This window comes from Natator depressus, chromosome 12 (assembly GCF_965152275.1).
Source record: "Natator depressus isolate rNatDep1 chromosome 12, rNatDep2.hap1, whole genome shotgun sequence".
Taxonomy (NCBI): Eukaryota; Metazoa; Chordata; order Testudines; family Cheloniidae; genus Natator; species Natator depressus.
Genome location: NC_134245.1, coordinates 12,042,298 through 12,062,232, shown reverse-complemented (window position 1 = coordinate 12,062,232; position 19,935 = coordinate 12,042,298). Strand labels below are relative to the sequence as shown.

Here is a 19,935-nt window from a genome sequence, read left to right as displayed (position 1 = left end):
TCCTAGTTCTGTCCCCTAATTCTACTCTTCTTACACCAAAGCAGCAGGGCTGGAAATACCCTGATCCGGGGGTGCTGCGAGCCATTGAACCAAACTGCAACCCTGGTGTACCAAGCCAGCACCCCTCGCCCCAGCACCTGTGCCCCGACCCGACCCAGCCAGCGCCGGGGCCCGCACATTCTGCGGGCCAAACGGGGACCAAGTCTGCCGACCCCTGCTCCGGGGCGGGGGACCGGGCCGCCCAGGCACCCTGGCGCCACAGCGCTACCGCCCCCCTCCAGCGCCGGCTCCCCCCGCGGCCCCCCATTGCCCTGCTCAACCCCGCGCCGCCAGAGCAGCGGAACCTGCCTCTGCAGCGGGCTCCGGCAGCCGAAAGTTGGCGGGCTCCAGCCGGGCAGCGGCCCGAGGCGGCGGTGGGGGGCGGCCGGGGGCGGAGACGCGGCGCTGCCTGCCTGCCCCTGGTGCGGGGCCGGGCTCTGCCCGGGCGGTAGGACCGGGCGCGGGGCGGCGCGGGCGTAGGGAGGTTTGACATTTTCAGGTGCAAGGGGAGTGGCTGGGGCTGTTCCCTATTTAGCCAGCGGGACGTGGGGAGCGGGGCAAGGAGCTGGCAGCGCCCCACGCCAGGGACCCCTCGGCGGAGGTGGGTGGCCTGGGCGCCGGTCCCGCGCCTCACCTAGGGGCTCGCCGCCAGCCTGGCCGCAGGTGCCGCTCCTGGGCCCCGAGTTTGTGACTTGGGCTCCCCCAGCACCCCGGAGCCGCGGCTCCGTCCCGTGCAGCCGCTCGGGATCCCCCCCTCTCCCGGCCCATGTGCCTGCCTTATTACGGCTCCCCCAGCACCGCCGGGCGGGTGCGCCCAGAGTCGCCTCCCGTGGAAAGGGCACTTCCGTTCTCCCCTTCTCCCCCCCCCGCCCAGCTCTCCTTCTGGGTGCCCAAGGCGAGGATGAACAAACCGATCCAGCCCGAGCGCAGAGTGTCGGCGGTGGCCCCCGTGCAGGACGGCTCCGGCCAGCCGCCGCCGCCGCCCAAGAAGGACGTGGAGCTGCTGCTGGTGAAGGAGCAGAACGGGGTGCAATACACCAGCAGCAGCCTCCTGCCGGCCGCCTCCAGCCTCCAGTACAGCGCCGAGGGGCAGCCGGAGCGGGAGACCTGGGGCAAGAAGATCGATTTCCTTCTCTCGGTCATTGGATTCGCTGTGGACCTGGCCAATGTCTGGAGATTTCCCTACCTCTGCTACAAAAATGGAGGGGGTAAGAGCACAATTTTACTGGGTCTTTCCCATCCCCAGGGCTAGAGCTGTTGCAGACCGCAGTGCTATATTCACTTCCGAGAGTTTCCAAAGCTTTGCTTCTTTTTTTTTTTTTTTTTTTTTGTACTGCAGACTGACTGAAATCATAGCTGCGCTGTGGCTCTCTAGTCTCTCCTTAATGATCTGCAGTCACTGTCACTGGTTAATAGCGACAGGGCACGAGGGCAGGGAGCACACCCTCATCCCCCTAGAAGCTCTGTTCCCTTCCTCCTGGCCTGCATAGCATCAGCCCACAAGGTTCAGAGCTCCCTTGCTGTGTATTCCGCTGAAATCGATCAGATCGGAATTACATCCCCCCACCTCCCGCAGAGTAAAAGTTTTGAACTGATGCTACGACTTTCGGCTGCCACTTTAGTCTTTTAGAGCTGGTTTTACGTCAGGCTGCTTGTTTTTGCAAAAGATGTGAGTGGAGTGTAACGGGGTGGGGGGATACCTACGAACAGTAAAAGAGCATCTGGAAAAGTGGTAGCTTGGCCAGTGAGAAAGTTTCTGAGGGAGACACCGGTTTTGTTTTGGATTTGATTTCCACGATCCAGTATGCAGTTTGAGCGGGTTTTTGTTTTGTTTTGTCTCCAGTGGGCAGAAGACTTGTCAAAAAATGGAAAACCCCTTCTGCACATCACTGGCAAAAACAAACCAAAAAACCCCACCTTAATTATATTCAATTCAAACAGTCTAGCACATCTATAGCAAGACCTTAAACACAATGAGGCCTCTTTCATCCCTGTGACATTTAAGGTGCTGGTGGTGGTGATGCCCCCGCTCCCCCTCCCCACACACACTATGCAATGGAGTAACACCATCTGTGGGTGCCTACAAATCACACCTAGAACAGACCCCATCTACCAGATGGAAGACTGTTTGCCTGAACGTTCAATGCTCTGGGTAGAAGGATGGCTGGATGGAAAGCATGTACTGTGACACACAGCTATTTATGTCTTGGTGATGTGGTTGCTTGGTGATAAAGACTAACGGTTTCACATTCGTAGCATAAAAAGTCTTTCTTTCCTATGAGAAAATACATGGTGCGGGGAAAATCCCACTCAGTGTAGATAGCTGAAACTGAGTTGTACGGTGGGTTATTGCACCTTCACTGTCTCTTCCTTAAAACTTAAGCTGATACCAGTAAAGGCTGGTACTTAAAAACTTAGCCTGCTTTAATACTACCAAATATTTGGAGGGGGATCAGGTAAACCATACTCCTGCTACCCATACAGATGTGTGCCAGCTGTACAGGAACTGAAAAAAATAGCCCCCAAATATACTTTGATTCAATCCAAGATAGCTCAGACACTCCACGATACTGTGGTGCCACGCACCGCCCCTTTGTAAGGAAACAGGCAGGTGACCCTTGAGGTCTATTGCAGGTGTATCAACATCACTATCCATGCCATTCTACCTGTATGCACCCTTCGGAGAGCTTCTGTTTACTTGACATTCAGTGACCAGATTGTAGTTTATTTTCCGGGAGAGGGAGGCATAGTCCCTCTATTTTGCTATAGAGTAACAGAAAGAAGTAAAGTCTACAATGGTCAAACTCACTGCATTTACCCCATGATTCTGAGTCGCTTCCAGTCAGATTCTTCCCCGTTCCCTGAGTAGCCTGCTACTAGTTCAGGCATTTGGGGGGGGTGAGATGGGGGGGCAGGATTCTGCATCTTCCTGTGTGTTCATTCTAACTTCAGCCAGGGCAATTTAGATACCGCTAGCACGATTTTCTGGAAAAAAGTGGGAGATGGCAGCTGGTATTTGCCTGGCTTTTTAGTGGATTCTGTCTCTTGGACCAAAAACTCTCACATGACCCTCTGATTTAGTCTTTGGATTATATAATGTTAAGAAGTCAACCTCACTGTTGAACTCTCTGGAAATATGCATGGATGACAGATAGAGCTAGCGTAATCTCCCGTAGAGCACCCTGCGATCAGCCACTCGGAAGCTTTCACTCTTCCCACCAGCAGGAAAGTGAAATCAGGGTTATTGCTGAGAGGCCCCCCAGTGCTAACAGATTCTTCAGAAACTCAGAGCAGTGCTGTTCATTGGTCTGGAGACTGTAAACACTATTTTGCTGTCTCTGCTCCTCCACCTTCCTCCCTCACAGTCAGCCTTCCCTTTCTCCTTAACACATTCTAAGCAGGACAGCTCCTTCTGGCCCTGGAGCAGGTTTGTTTTTGTTGAGGAGGAAAGGATGGGTTGTCATTAATGCTCAGGAGTGTCAGCTTCTGAGAGGAGGGCAGTCACTTAGCCAGGGCTTTTCTTTAAGAGCTGTTCTCAGCATGGAAGATAACCAGGGAAGGGCTGCCTCAGAGCCTTGGTTAAACTGCAGGGCATAATCACAACTAGATATTGAACGTGGCTTGTCCGGATCTTTGCCCAGGGTCAGCAGTGTGTCAGCTAATTGTGTTCAGACATGGCACTGTTTCCTAGTACAGCTCAGGCCTGAGGAGTGGGAAACAGAACAACAGAGTGGTCTTGGCTACTACCTTCTATCGAGTCTCACTCAATTACAGTTATCTTTCTGGTATCTGAATGCTTTTCCATCCACCACCACCATGTTTGATATAGGCATTGGGCTTGCTTGGTTAGGAAGTAGAAGTCTCTGCCTCAGTGAGCTGGGCAGAGGAGACTAAGGGTGGGTGAACCTGCTTTAGGTAGTTTCAAGCCAGCTCAATACTTTGCCGGGGTGAACTTTGGCTACACATTTGGACATAGAAGGGTTCTTGTTCTACAGGTGTTTTCCCTGCAGTAGCAGAGTGCAACTCAATGCAGAGAAGAGGAATGCCTTCTGGGTTTCACTCCTTTCTCGCCATCCCAGAGAACCACAGGTGTTCTCAAAGGCTCGATTTGCAAATACAGCAGCGCCTGTGAAAGTTGCTATTGTAGGAGCAAAACAATGGCAACACTGCTTTTCTCTCACTGCTGCAGAGGAGAATGCCACTAGCATTTAGTGAGTTTTGCTGACTCAAATTTAGTAAAGAGTTTGAGCAAGGAGCATATAACTGCTGGCTTACACATCCATTCAGGAGATGTCACAGGCAGAGACACAAAAAATGTGATTTGAAAAGCAACAAAAATAGGAAGTGATACAGCTATCAAAGTAGCTTTTGGTTTGGCTGCTCAGTTAGCCAGAGGTGCAGTATCCACTTGGATTCCTGGTGTTGGCGAACGCACCCATTGAATAAATGTCCAGAAACTTAAAAAAGGAATTAAAAAAAAACCCATTAACGGTTTCTGTTCTCCTTTTGGTGTTTATAAGGGTCTTCTTAAAGGATCTGACTGCACAGGAGAAAAAGGGAAACTTTCAATCCACAGAGTGTGCTGAGATCTACAAAGCAAACAAGCGAAGAGCTAGAGCACATTCTAGCACTTGTAGACAATTGTGACTAAGGCTGATGTTCCTATAGTCGATTGCTGCGAGGGAGTGGCCTGCAACAAGTTCTCTCAAATGCCAAGACAGAACTAACCGCTCTGTTTTTCTTCTTACGGCTATCTGTGATTTTTGAATTCAGAGTACCATGTGATATATTGGTGAACAGAATTATATTCCCATTCCAAAATCTATAATCAATAAGGCAATATTAGGGGCTCACTGCAAACAGGAACATCCAAGCACACGAAAGATCCTTCCTGAAAGCGTTATGTGGAAGAAAATCCCCCTATTACAATAGGAAGGGGGGATGCTGTGTGAGTGCTGTCTGGGTTCCTGTGTTACTCTGAATAGGTTAGACATTGTCAATGAAAACACAGCGCACTAGAGCCTTTCCAGGCTTGTAAAGATTAAGTTGTTCATGATGTCAAAGTGAGAGCACTTGTAGGAAGCAACATGCTTTTTACAGGAGGGAAGTCTGAATACACACTGGACTCACCTCATTCAAAGCAGAACGTTACAAGGATGTGTATGTATATACATACCCAGCTCTTATTAGCAAATCCTTGAGTTCCTTTATCAGGCAAACTTCAGGGGCTTTCCTGTGTAAGAACTGGAGATATGGCCCTTTGGGGATAGAACCTAAAGTTCCACACACAGGCAATTTCCATTAGCTTGAATGGGAGTAGTGCACATGCAAGGAGTGCGGGGTCATATCATTGGTTGCTAGTTTGTCACAATGTGCAAGTTCATAAACTGCATCACCGGTGTTAAAAATAAATTAAAAAATCTGTTTCTGTTTTTACCAGCTCCCAATAAAATAACAACAACAAAGAGTAAGAAGGACACAGTAGCATTAGACTGTCAAATGAACAGCTAGAAATATCTGTTTTTGGCATATCTTGTGGAATTACTCCAATGGGATTTCTGCACATAGAGGATAGAATGTAACCCTGCCTGAGCAACTGTAGCTCTCAAAAATATCCTTCAACTCATTAAAAAGCAAAGCAAAACAAAAAAAACTTTAGCGAGATTTAAAAAGTTTGAGTGTTCATTTTTATTTTGCTTATCTTGCAGGTAAAGACAGCATTCAATGTCTGCCAGAGTTTCAGTTTGAAACAGGTCAAAGATTTATTTAAGAGGAAACTTTTAGTTCAAATACACAGGTCCTGATCCTGCTCTCAGTCCTGCACTCAGTGAAATCAATAAGGCCACTGTATATTCTAAACTAATTTACTCTGTGACAGCAAAAATTACATACAGATACTGCAGCTTCTGGCAGACAGACAAAATGATACTCTAGAGCTGGGAGGTCCTTGAATGTTTCCACAATAGTTTGGGCTATCAGCTGTTATTGTGAATTATTTGTACTTCGCTAGTCTTCACAACACAAAAGAAAACTACAGCTTCCAGTAGGTAAAGTGTGAAATGCCTTGCTATCAAGTATGCCAGTTTTCACTGATTTTCATACTCTCATAAATTCTTAAGCCTTATTAGAACTAACTTCTCATATAAACCTCTGGCAAGAGGTTTTTTTTAAAGCAGTTCCTGGCTTTATTTGTGTATCTAGGGGTCTGATCACCCCTTCCTTGATCAGGCAATATCACCGTACTTAAGTCAAGTCTGATGCCTGACCTCTTCTACATTTCTCGTGAGCTTGCATTCAATGGGCGGTTTTCCCTGAGTGAGGATTGCCAAATAGAGCCCTGAAGAGTTTTCCAGTACAGCTAGTAGCTTTAGAATTAGATTCTCAGAAACTTGGAATAGGATTTATATTGGTAGTTTAGAATGTATCTAATATCCCACACTGATGCCAAATGAAGTTGAGCAACTACATGCTGAGTAATGCCTGGTATGATTAATTGGTGTACTCCTTGTGGGTGTAAGGTGATACTTTGCATTAATTAAAAGAGCAATAACATATTATTTTAATATTCATTCATTTTTAAAGTTTTCTTGCAGTTTGTAAACAAAATGAAATGTGACCCACCATCTAGAATATTTTGAATTCAGATTTATAAAAGAAAAGACTTGTTACACTATCATGCACTTTTCTTTGTGATCCGAACTACTTGGTAAGACTGACCATGTTCAAACTTTCTATTAGGAAGCATGTAATTGTCAGATTAGTCACCAGATCCTTATTATACCATAAGACTCAAATTAAGCTTTTCATACATTCACAAAAAAGCCACAGAAACATATTTTAACAGTTCCTTGGATATCATAATAGATATATTTTAATCTCCTCAGAGACACTTTTCCTCCTCAGTGTTTTAGACTAACAGATTTCCAGGACTGTACCTGTCTATGTTTGGTTCAAAGCACAATTCACCAACAATCACTACATTTTAGCAGAGAAATGCAGCACACCATTAAAAACCTGATTATCCTACTTTCTGTGTCACATGACAGTAACCTGTGGAGTATTGTCTTTTTGTGTTCCCTTGAAATTATATAATCAACATCTCAAGTAATTTCAGTCAATTTCACTGAAAGCTCTACCCTGGAGTGGGCCTCATTGAGCAATAAAAAGTTTGGATTCAAATGTAGTGGTTAAGTTTGGTTTCCTAATACAGAGTATCCAAGTTTTATTAGCAAAGCTGTGTCAAGCCAGTGAACTCCCATGGATCCTTCAAAACGTTATGCCTAGCCCTCTCTGCAATGTGTTCATAAGCCTTTGGTCCCAATGTATCGTGGAAATGGCAGATTTGAAAAAGATCAGATTAAGGGATTGCAGTGTCCCCACCACATGACAACATCCCCTTCTTGTCAGGGCCACAGGACCACTTCTTCATTCCTCAGCCCCTGAGCTAACCAGCTTTGCACCTAATAGAATACTGGTCACATGCTTCTCACAAACTCCCTGCTGCTTCTCTTCCACTTGACCATCAGTCTTGCTACCTCACCAGAATGGTGCCCCAGAATTGCCGTGTGCCAGGCCCAGGTCTCGTGGGGTTATAGGTCCGTGTGGCCCTGCTTACTTGATTTACATCAGATACTTAATAAATGTTACCAGTATATGAGAAGGAATAACTAATTCTTCCTGTCTCAAGAGATCAAATCCCTACTTATTCTAAATTGAGTTTCTGACTTTTGCGTTCAGGGTACTATGAAATCTCATAAATGACAAGATACTAGTAATACAGTCTTACTGACCCCAAATGTTCAAAAATCTTGAGTCAGGCTCACAAAAAAAATCGTGAGATTGGCTTTAAAATCATGAGATTATGTAAAAGTAATAGATATGCCTTCTGCTTTTTTGAGTCTTTAAGGTGCACGGGGGGGGGGGGGGGTTCCACATTTTGAAGCTTTCTCCACAGTCATGAGGGCTAGAAGTTTACTTTTCCTTTAAGAATGAAATTATCACATATCCACTTGACTCCAGGAGCTGGGGCCTTAAGGAAAAACAATCATGAGACTCGTGACAAATTCATGAGAGTTAGCAACACTGGTAATACAAACTTCCAGCTAAATCGCCTCTGAATTGAAAACGTGCATCTTTCTGAACAGCTTCCAGCAGGCTGCAGTTTGATGTTCAACAGCAGGTTAATGGTAGTGAAATGTCTTAGGGCTATATCCTATTCAGGATTATCCTGAGGTCAGTGAGAGTGAGTAAGGCAGACCAGATTTGCCACTAATAAATCCTTTTTTGTGATCTGTTTGGATAGAAGCCCCAATCCACACTCCCACAGAAAAAGAAAATGGTTTTCTAGGAACTACAGAAGGTGCTTAACACCCTTCCTTAATGCAGTGCTTGCCATATAATAAACAAGGTTAGTGTTACTGTTGGCAGATTAATCAGTTCTGCTGACAGAATGCAGATGTCCCTTTTTAACAGTGCTGAATGGGACTGAAGGAACAGATCGTGCACAATTAAGGATTAGAAATCCATTGATACAATTTCAGTAGCATCTACTGCAAAGATGGGCAAAACAGTACCACATCACAATTAAAGGTGGGTGTCCTTTTGAAAGGTTTGATTCATGTTTTCATTTTCATCCTCTTGTGCTTCTGCTTGTTCTATGTGGAAACGGAAGTGCTGAAGTATCACCAGAAAGCCTGTTCTCACCATATTTCTAGTTTATCTGAAGAGGGAAGTTCTAAAAGTGACATTAGAAAGCCTTCTCTTGTAAGTATAGCAGCCTAATGAAGCAGACCCAGGAGTTCAGTGTAGTTTGGTTAAGAATCCTAATTTTTGGATACTTATCCAAGCTGAAATGCCAGACCCATTCTCTCACTGATCTCTGTTTAAACTCTTATTGAACTCAGTGGGAACTATAGAGGCAATGGAAAGCAGAAAAGACCCTTAATGAGAATAATCAACAGACCCTTTTCACTGCACCTGCTGAAACATTTGTAAGAGACAGCTGAGGGAGGGAATTCATGCTGGTCTACACACAGTTTTTGACCAGTTTAATTATTTCAGTAAAAAATAAGTCACACCCCTAACAGAAATAGTTATATCAATACAATGTGTAGTGTGGATGAAACTATATCCATATAAAGATGGTTATAGCATTATAGACTATTCTGCTCTCCATACAGTATATCGATATAAAGCACCGTTGTACTTATATAATTGTTGGAACTCTGCACGAATACAAAATTTGTGTCCGCATCTGATCTGCAAAAATGATCCATGGATATCCACAGATTTGCAGGGTTTTAGGTATACAATTTGGATCTGCATCCATCTACGATCTGAAAAAATGGTCCACGGATGCGGATATAAAGTGAATATCTGGATCTGCAGGGCTCTAATAAATTGTTTACACACAAAGGGGTGGGGGAGTGAGGCTTGAGAGGGTTGTACTATTTTAACTTGTGTTTAGATAAGCCCTGATAGAAACTATGATTAGAATCAGTCTGTCATACACTGGTCCACTTGCTGCAAATTTTAATGCAGGCAAATGTTTCAGAGCATTGCAAATAGTTTTAAGAAGCATGTCTTCATCCTTCCACTGCCTAGTGCTTCTGCACTGTTCCCTAAGTTAGAATAGATGTTCCATATTAAAGGCATCAGGCCAACATTTCCCAAGCTTGGCTGCTTAAAAAAATCAGGCACCTGAATCCTTATTTTAGGCACAAAATCTTATTTGTAGAGGTTAGGGTGACCAGATGTCCCAATTTTATAGGTACAGTCCCGATTTTGGGGCCTTTTTCTTATATAGACTCATATCACCCCCTTCCCCCCCCCCCCGGTCTTGATGTTTCACACTTGCTGTCTAGTCACCCTAGTAGAGGTGTTGAACATTCACTGCTCCCACTGAAATCATTGGAGAGACTATGATGACTGAGCTTCAATTGCTCAGCACCTTCAGGCCACTTATGTGCCTGGATATAGGATCCGTTTGCCTAGCTTTAGCCTTTTGAAAGCAATGGCCTTATTCCTTAAGCAGTAGGACCAGAACCACAGAAGGGAGCATTGCCTGCATTTGGATATGTTGTTCTTTTGTTATTTATTTATATCTTATGTTGGGAAGGTCATAGATGAGAACTTCTCAACTAATGTACCTTATCAGCACTATTCACTATTTTATTTTGTACTTATCTTTTTCCCCCTATTTTGTAATTAAATATGCTTTGCAGTGTCTTTCCTGAAGTATGACAGAGGTGACAGCACAATACTCTGAGATTTAGGGACTACAGTTCTAAGGCTGAACCTGTCTGCCAGAGGACTGATTAAATACTTCTGTCTTACTCATTTTCATCCAAAAAGACATTTCAAAGTTTCCAGATGATGAAATTCCATGAAACAAAGTGACATAAAATTCAGAAGTCAGGTAGAAATGGACAGTTAATTATCTTTTGCCACTCCTTAAGCAGTTCTTTATGATCAAAGCTCTCTGATTGTTCGGGAAGCGGTGCAGAAAGCTGCCTCCATTGTCGACATGCCTTTCACAAGAGGATGCTAATTTCCAGTGCTCCCAATCTTTGTCTAAATAGTCATGAACACAATCATTTGCTTGCAAAAATATGGACAATTGCTGATGCTGTTCTCTTGACATGTATTAACTGGTTTGCTATTGTTTAGTTATTACTACTGTTTGAGTTCATATTCTACCCTTTAAGCATGTGTAAAATAGGAATCCATCACTATCAGACTATTATTAGAATTATATATGTATATAAGCCTCGCAGCCCACTCTGTTATAAAGTCTTTCCTTAGAACAAGCTTGTCACATCAGCATAACAAAGAAACCTTGGAGCACAAGAGCTGCCTATTGGTTTGATTCTGCCCCACTGAAGTCAAGGGGAATACAGATTTCAGTGCTAGAAGGATCGAGGTCTCACTCCCTTTATAATTTTTTTTTAATCAGCGCTTTTGGGGTGGTGGTGGCAGGAATAGCTCTGGATTTCCACACATTGAAATTAGGAGCAGAGTGATTAAAGAACCACATCTTACTACAGCATCCTTAGGTTGACTAACAGTTTTGTGTGTCATTGATGTGCTGGGAGAAAACTGCATAGGATTCTTCTTCATGTAAGCCTGCAGAATTGTTTGAACCCAACAGCTGGCCTTCTGGCCCATCAAGGGCATGGAAAAATGTATGCTATTTAAGTTGTCAATGAACCAATGAAATAAGCTTTTATCCTGAGTTGATCACACCTAAAGAAAACAATAATCAGAGATTTGCTTAGGACATTTTTTAGAATGGGCCCAGTGTGGTACTACTGAAGGGGAAAATGTCATTTTAAATGCAGGGGAAAAGGAAGGACTGGCATTTTTCTCTGATAGTCTCGTATTCTATAGAGCAGTGTAACAGACCAAAACTTTTTCAGACCACAAGGTGGAGCAATAAAACCTTACAAACGGATAATTAATGTAAAGTCAATGTACTGTATTTAAATAGCCAGATGATTAGGAGCTCAGACAACTGTATAATAATGAAAATGGTCTTTCACAACTGGCTCTTTTTCTTGGATCTTCTGACTCACTTAATATATTAGGATATTCTAGGAATGGCACCTTTCAATGCTGCCTAATTGCACCAATGAGCTGGCTTTTGCAGTAATGGTGATGGGAACACTTTGCAAAAATGAACAGTGTGTCGCTCAAATTAACCTGCCATTGGTCCATTTGAAACAAGGCTAACATAAAAGTGGAGGCATGTCCCTTTATTGGAAGGAAGGAAAAGGACAGGGATTATTTCTCAGAAGGGTTTAAATCTTCGAGGGCCTACCTGTGCAGCCTTACAGAACTGTTTTAAATATGGACAGTGAACAATCCACATTTCCATATTACATTCACTACTGCAATCCTAGAACACAGAACCATAGCCTGTATTTTTTACAACATTAAAACTTGCATCCCCCTCTCACCAGGTCTCAAAGTCTGATCCTACTTGTGCATGACAATCTTTCAAACAGCTGGGGATACAAGTTAAATGTTTGCTTTGATGAGAGAGAACCGTTAAATAAGTTGGAGTAATTACAATATTAGAAATTTTCACACAAGTGTTATAGAAACACAAGGATCATAAGTCACTAGCTGAATCAGAACTACATTTGTTACCTGACTTTCATCAGGACACGGGACTGCAACTCTCCATGGATGTTCAAAGAGATTGATCCCTTAGGAGGCTGAAAAGCTTTTGTGCCCTGCTGTTAAGAGATTAGTAATGATACCATGGATGAAATTGCTTCATAGGCATATTTTATTTTAAGATTAATGACAAAATCAAGGAATTTCATGTGCTAAGGGATGCATTTGTCTCTTATCTAAAGAGAAGTGAAAGGCTCCAGTACATGAGATCACTAGGGAGGTTGTTGAGGAGAACGCGACCCTTCAGGATTTTATTTTTGGGAATAATTTGATAGTTTGTAGCTTCTCTGTAATTTGTTACTTGTACATACGTAGCTTCATATTATTAGTTTAAAATCCATAGATCCATGTTCTTGTTCTTATTTGTAAAACACAAAGGAGAAATCTTATCCCCAAGGAATTCAATGCAAGCTTTTCATCAGGGCCAGGATTTCACCCCAGGTAGCTGACTTGGATATCTGAAGGACTTTTGAGTAGGCAGACTTCCAGAGGAGAAACTGAGGAAGACAATAGAAAAAAGTCTCAGTACTAAGCTGGTGTAGAAGATTTTCACTTTGTAAGAGCAAGTCTTCACTCAATACTATGCCCTATAAATAATGTTAGATTTGTATTAATTGTGGTTCTCATTATAGGCACGATTTAAACGGACTCTATAAAGGTCATGTTATGGTCTATGCACCCCTGCAGGAGCATAAGACACTCCTTTCCTGCACTGCACAGGGCTTCCTTATCACAGATCACAGCACCCCAGGGAGAGCAGCCTCCATGGGGTTACTATTCACCGACCCAGGCAGATGGGTGGGGAGTGGATGGAGTTTTGACTCTCCCCCTGGTCTCCCACATGCCAGCCAGCACAGCAGAGCCAGTGCAGGGTGAAGTAACTTGTGCAAAGTATTCAGGGCTCTAAATGATCACCATTTTATCATGAGAATTATGATGCATTAGGGATTTTACCTAGAGTCCCAGCTCACTGAGACAAGTGACTAGGGGAGACTCTCAGCTTTCATTCCGAACTACAAACTCATGATTGTAGAGGAAAGTCTGAAAATGTGAACCAAGTGCACCCGAAAGGCTCAGAAGTCAAATAAAAATAACCCATTTTTTTTTAAAAAAATCTTGCGGTGTTAAGCAAAACTCTTGATTTTTCCAGGACCCGATTCATACCTTTTTGAATGTTGGTAACACTGGGTATGTGGCTGGTGCAGATTACTTCTCCCCTGAAGCAAGTAGGGGAAGTCCGGGATCAGACTCTCTGATTCGCAATTTGGTCCCTCCTGATTTAGTTGTGGAGTCACAGTTATGCATTGCCTCTTACAAAGGGTTGGTGACAAAGAATCTCTAACCCTAAATTAACAGATCTGGACATCTTAGAGTTCACTTAATTGTGTTGGGTTTTTTGTGTGTGTGTGGTTTTTTTTGTTTTTTTTTTGCCCTACAATAATGAGGTATAAAGAGACTAGCAGTAATAACGATCAATGAGAGGTTTCCTTTTTCTGCTGCACAACACAGTCCAAAAACTACCCAGGCAACATGGATTTACTGTAGAGTACTATGCAGTCATAGCATAAAACTTGCCTTCTGTTTTCTATGTAAAATCTTAGTTTGGAAATACCTTGCTTTCAAATATTATTGGATCTTCATTTCATCTTAGCAGTGAGTTATTATGGACCCTGAAGTCATTTTCACATTCTTAGATGGAATTTCTAGCTGAGAGGCCGTGGACACAGTGGCAGTGACAGAGTGAGTACTGGCGAATTTGGACGGAGGGGGAACTAGGCTTCTTTGTTTGTTGCTCATGGACTAAAAAGAAAATCTATTAAATAAAACTGGAAAAAAAAAACACCCTTTGCTTCGAGCCTAGATAAAAGCTGGTGTGCCTGCTTTCTCCCCTCAGAAAACAAGTGGGCAGAGAAAAGATGAAGTTTAGTGCCTAGCTATTCTATTGCAACAGCCAGAATGGTTCAGCCAATGCAGGGATTATTGTAGCTTGCTGTGGTTTAGGCCAGAACCAAATTACTACCATTAATCCCTTTGGATGTGGGGATGGGACAGTGGCAAGAGAACTGGGCAATAGGGTTTCAGTGATCTAGTCTTCCTGTGGCAACTATTGGGGTGGTACGATTTACACAAGACTTTTTGCTGAGAACCATGCCATAAGGTGTAATTTAAGAATCTTTGGGATAGCTCTTCAAGGCAGGGGCATCATTTTATACATGCTTTGCATCTAGCATGTTGCCAGTGCTACCCTATCATACATAATAAATGGGGCTCCTTGAAGCTTTCCAATTGTGAGTGCTTTCAATAAAAATTAGCAATATTCTTGTGGAATTCTCTAGTTTCCCAAACAGCTCTACTTGAAGGGTAGTCGGATAAAGAATCCACAGCTGGAAGCTACTCTGATTCAGTGATTTTAAAATCATATAGTGATCTGAGCTGATAGTGCCTGAAATCTTTTAAAATAAATGAGAGAACATTTTTGTATTTTCCAAGGCAGTTTGGGCAACAGCAGCTGTTACTGCAATGGTAAATTGGGTGCCAGAATAATCCCTTATTTAAATCACTGCAGCCAGAGAGAGTTTACAAACAAATTAATTAAAATATTGTACCCTGTCCTAGTTAGCCTCACTTTAGTAAGGTATTGATTACAGTTAGCGAGCATACTTTTTACTTAAATCCAGTTGTACGAGGTACATAACTGTACCTTTTATGCGTTCTTAGCTCTATAACAAAAAATTATAATTAAACGGCAGATGTTTTTAATATTGGCAAAAAAATATGCACAATATTTGTTCAAGAGTGTGTTTCATCAGTTGCCCATACTGGTATCCGCAAAACCGTTGGTACTGAAGACTCTACTTAAAATGACAGAGCAAAACAGCACTTTGATTTACTGGGATTCTTACAGGTAGGAAATTATAACTATCATTCACTACTGAGACAGAATATATTCTGTTATATATTGGCTGATAGCAGAAATTTGCAGGATTCTGCAGTGCAAGGAGTGCAAGATAATATTTTCTGTACTAAGATATTACAAATAGACCTCGAGTAAAACCTGGAAGGACAGGGGGTGTTTTGGTTTGGTCATTCAGTCCAAAAATTGAACTTCAGATAGGATTAATCACTGAACAGTAGGACAAGTTTTAAGTGTACCTCATGATGTTTATACTTGCTCTAAAACTCTGCTAGAGAAGAATCATTTACCTCCCATTGGTTTGTACATTAATCATCTTGAAAGCTGCCTGACACTTGTCTAGAGCTGATTTAAGATGTCTTGAGCACTTTGCTTCACTTTGGTACAGTTATGAATCTCATGCTGCCTAAAAATGGGTACTGCATGCTCCCCAGAGAGTGCTTGCATATGGGGTAGTTTTTTGTTTTGTCAAATAACTAAAGAAAACCTGGCGGGGGGGGGGGGGGGGGGGGAAGTAGTCTTTAAATGTGGCTGCCTCCATGTGAAGTTGCCCTGAGAAAAAGAAACTACATTACTCCTTTAAGCTTGCAGAATGGCACAGAATTAAAAATACAGTCTCTCAGAATACAGACAGAATCTGAGTGCCCGGCACAGGAGCATCAAGCTCATGTGCAAACAAGGGCCCAAGATTTTTATCAATCATGTGGAAATATATCAAAACTCACTGCTGATATATTTTGTGGCTGACACACCGATTGGCGGAGTAGTAAATAATGATTCAGAGAGAGCAGGAGTACAGAGCAATCTGGATCACTTGGGAAGCTAGGCCCATTCCAACAAAATGCCTTTTAAAATCCAGAATTTCACACCTAGGAACAAGGAATGCAGACCATTTGGAACACAGTGACTCTGAAAAAGATTTAGGGATTGTAGTGGACAAGCAACAACATGCGCTCCCGGTGCGATGCTGTGGCAAAAAGGGCTAATGTCCTTTGTTGTATAAACAGAGGAGTAGTGAGAAGAAGCAGGGAGGTGATTTTTCCTCTGTGTACAGTTTTGTGTTCAGTTCTGATCACATTTTTTAAAGGATGTTTTAAAACTGAAGAGTGTGCAGCAAAATAACCACAAAAATGATTTATGGGCTTAAAAAAAAAGGGAAAAGTCTTATAGTGACAGACTTAAATAGCTCAATTTGTTTAGCTTATCAAAAGGAGGCAGAGGTGACTTGATTACAGTGTATCATGGGGAGAAAATACCAGGTACTGAAGGGCTCTTGATCTTGCAGAGAAAGGCATAAGAACCAGTGGCTGGAAGCTGAAGCCAGACAAATTCAAATTAGAAATAAGACACGTTTTTAACAGCAAGGGTGATTAACCATGGAATAAACTATCAAGGGAAGAAGCAGATTCTCCATCTCTTGATGTCTTCAAATCAAGACTGGATGCCTTACTGAATGGGAAGCTTTAGCCAAACACAAGTTAAGGGGGCTCAATACAGAGGTAACTGAAATTTAATGGTCTGTGGTACATAGGCTGTCAATCCCTGCTCCATCCTAGTGCCCTCATGGATGCTAACCATGTTCTAAAGGGCTGAGAAGGGGTGGAAACCCCCAAAGCAGCTCCCAGAGCTGGCTAGATGCAAGCTGAACTACACAGGAGCCCCCTCAGGACCAGCTCTCGCTAACTCTGGCAGAATTCACCCCGCAGGCATCCAGCTGCATTGTGGCTCTTCCCCACTCTCATAGCACCCTCGGGTTTGCAGTATCTTGCCCTATGCATCTAGGAACCATGTTTAAGTTTGCATGTTCCAGCAGAAGCCATCCCAGAAATGCAACGTTGACACTCCATTCTGGCCAAACAAGTGACATTTGAAGCATCAGTTTAATCTTTCCCCGCAAGAGAGAGACAATAGAGGGCAGAAGCTCATTCCATTTGTACTACTTGTAATTTATCTGTCACGTCCATTTTTCATAGGGAACCAAAGGATTTGCAAAGGTATCCAATGCTGGTCTAACTTGACTCCCATTGACGTCAAGGGTTAAGCTCCTAGCTACCCCAACGAGAGCAGATAGTTTTTTCAAAAACGCTCATCCTTGACCTAATGGCAAATGTATTCTCTGTACAACATCGTTCTAAACACTAAAACCATCGTGCTCTCTCTGGTGTGTGTATAGCATGATGCTTCGGTTTTCCGGAAATATTTGTGTAATATTCTGACCAAAAGTCACACTTCTTAAAAAAGTTAAAACACTACTTAGAGCAGTCAAGCAGCATTGACTACTGCACTTCGGGCACCTCCTACCAAATTTTCAGATGCTTGCAGAGTCTTCCCCATGGCAACTGTGCAGCTCTTAAAATGGCCCACGAGTCACAGCCACATCCTTCCTCATTATGCCCTCTTTGAAATTAGTACACAAAGCCCACTGAGTGAACAGAGCATTTCAGTAGAGAAGAGGAAAGCTGACAGTCTACAGTACAGTAGCTTAGTTTGCTCAATCTTCTATAGCTTATGAAAAAGAATATTGAGAGGTGACTTGATTAGTGTAAAAGTACATTCATAAGGAAAGAATAGCAGGTACTAAAAGGCTCTTACATTTAGCAGAAAAAGGCATAAAAACAAGAACCAAATGCTAGAAGTTATAGCCAGACAAATTCAAAATAGAAATAAGGCACACACTTCTGACAGTGAGGGTGAGTAACCATTGGAACAAACTATCAAGGGACTTTGTGGATTTGCCATTGCTTGATGTCTTCTAGATGCCTTTCTGTAAGATATTCTTTAGCCAAACACAAGTTATTGGCCTCAGTACATGTGTAACTGGGTGAAATTCTATGGTCTATGATATATAGGAAACCATACTACATGATCTAATGGTCCCTTCGAGCCTATGAATCTATGAATGGTGAAAACATTGTCTTGATTACTCTGGACTGAGACGAACAAATGCAGTCCCTCTGAGAGCAAATGAGAGAACTGTGACTAGTATTCTGCATCTGAATGGAAACAAAATGGCAGTTTCCTTAGCTCCCCCTTGCAGCAAGCAGGGACTCCTCTGCATCTCCCGTCATGTACATAGCTTCCTACGGAACACCACAAAAAACGACTGCTCAGTCCATCATCTTTCAACGGAAACCTAGTATACTAATATATAAGATTTTGACTTCTAATTTTTGCACCCGGTTACATGGGTCCATGGACTGAAAAAACAGCTCTTTTCTGTTCTAATCACCCACAAATGTTTCTTATCCACTCGGGGCGGGGGGAAGCCTTGAATTTGTTGTCCTTGACGCAGATTTGCTAATGTACAGGTTGACAAGTGTTTGCCTGCCGACTTTCCAAGATGATCCTGCAGCTTGTGTCTGGGGCTTCATTGGCTTCATTCATTTACAGATGAACTTCTCTCTTAGACACGTCGCTGTACCACAGGTGATTGCAAGGATATGCATCATGTTCCCTTTATAGGGGCACCTATGCTAATGCAGTAAGGTGACAGAATGGGGAAAACTGTACTAATAACTCTCTTAAGCCTCTAAGCATGTTCATTGGTAACTAGATGTTTTCAGAAGCCTAGCAGTCTCACTCTGAGCTGAGTTTTTAGTGCTGTGAACTTCCTTCAGCCTCCCCACCTCGAGTGCTAATTGAACATGAGTGATGGAAGAGAGATTTCCCTAAGGGACAGAGCTAAATGTTCTGCAGGCAGCCTTTGCTACACTTGACCTTTTTGATATTTGTGACCTGGCTAAACTGGCCAGGTCACTTGCAAAGAGTCACAGTGCCAATGGAAAAATGTGGGCACGAATGGTGGCAGCTCGACTTTCAAGTCATTAAAGATGTCATAAATATAAAGGGAAGGGTAAACCCCTTTAAAATCCCTCCTGGCCAGAGGAAATCTCCTCTCACCTGTAAAGGGTTAAGAAGCTAAAGGTAACCTCGCTGGCACCTGACCAAAATGACCAATGAGGAGACAAGATACTTTCAAAAGCTGGGAGGAGGGAGAGAAACAAAGGGTCTGTGTGTCTGTCTATATTCTGTCTTTGCCGGGGATAGACCAGGAATGGAGTCTTAGAACTTTTAGTAAGTAATCTAGCTAGGTACGTGTTAGGTTATGATTTCTTTAAATGGCTGAGAAAAGAATTGTGCTGAATAGAATAACTATTTCTGTCTGTGTATCTTTTTTGTAACTTAAGGTTTTGCCTAGAGGGGTTCTCTATGTTGGGAATCTAATTACCCTGTAAGGTATCTACCATCCTGATTTTACAGGGGGGATTTCTTATTTCTAATTACTTCTATTTTTATTAAAAGTCTTCTTGTAAGAAAACTGAATGCTTTTTCATTGTTCTCAGATCCAAGGGTTTGGGTCTGTGGTCACCTATGCAAATTGGTGAGGCTTTTTATCCAACATTTCCCAGGAAAGGGGGGGTGCAAGTGTTGGGAGGATTGTTCATTGTTCTTAGGATCCAAGGGTCTGGGTCTGTAGTCACCTAGGCAAATTGGTGAGGCTTTTTACCAAACCCTGTCCAGAAAGTGGGGTGCAAGGTTTTGGGAAGTATTTTGGGGGGAAAGATGTGTCCAAACAGCTCTTCCCCAGTAACCAATATTTGTTTGGTGGTGGTAGCGGCCAATCCAAGGACAAAAGGTGGAATATTTTGTACCTTGTGGAAGTTTTGACCTAAGCTGGTAAAGATAAGCTTAGGAGGTTTTTCATGCAGGTCCCCACATCTGTACCCTAGAGTTCAGAGTGGGGGAGGAACCTTGACAAAAGACTATGGGCTAATTTCATTCTTGAATGTAATTGTTAGAAT

The 19,935-nt window shown here is 43.0% G+C and overlaps 1 protein-coding gene across 1 annotated transcript in view; it reads left to right on the top strand.

Moving 5' to 3' along the window:
* The first annotated feature begins 468 nt into the window (after positions 1-468).
* SLC6A2 (solute carrier family 6 member 2) overlaps positions 469-19,935 on the top strand; it is a 105,755-nt gene continuing 86,288 nt past the window's right edge. Inside the window, exons 1-2 of the mRNA XM_074968594.1 lie at positions 469-487; positions 914-1,247. Coding sequence (XP_074824695.1) covers positions 941-1,247 — 307 coding nt within the window. The 5' untranslated portion in view covers positions 469-487; positions 914-940. The remainder of the gene's footprint in view (positions 488-913; positions 1,248-19,935) is intronic.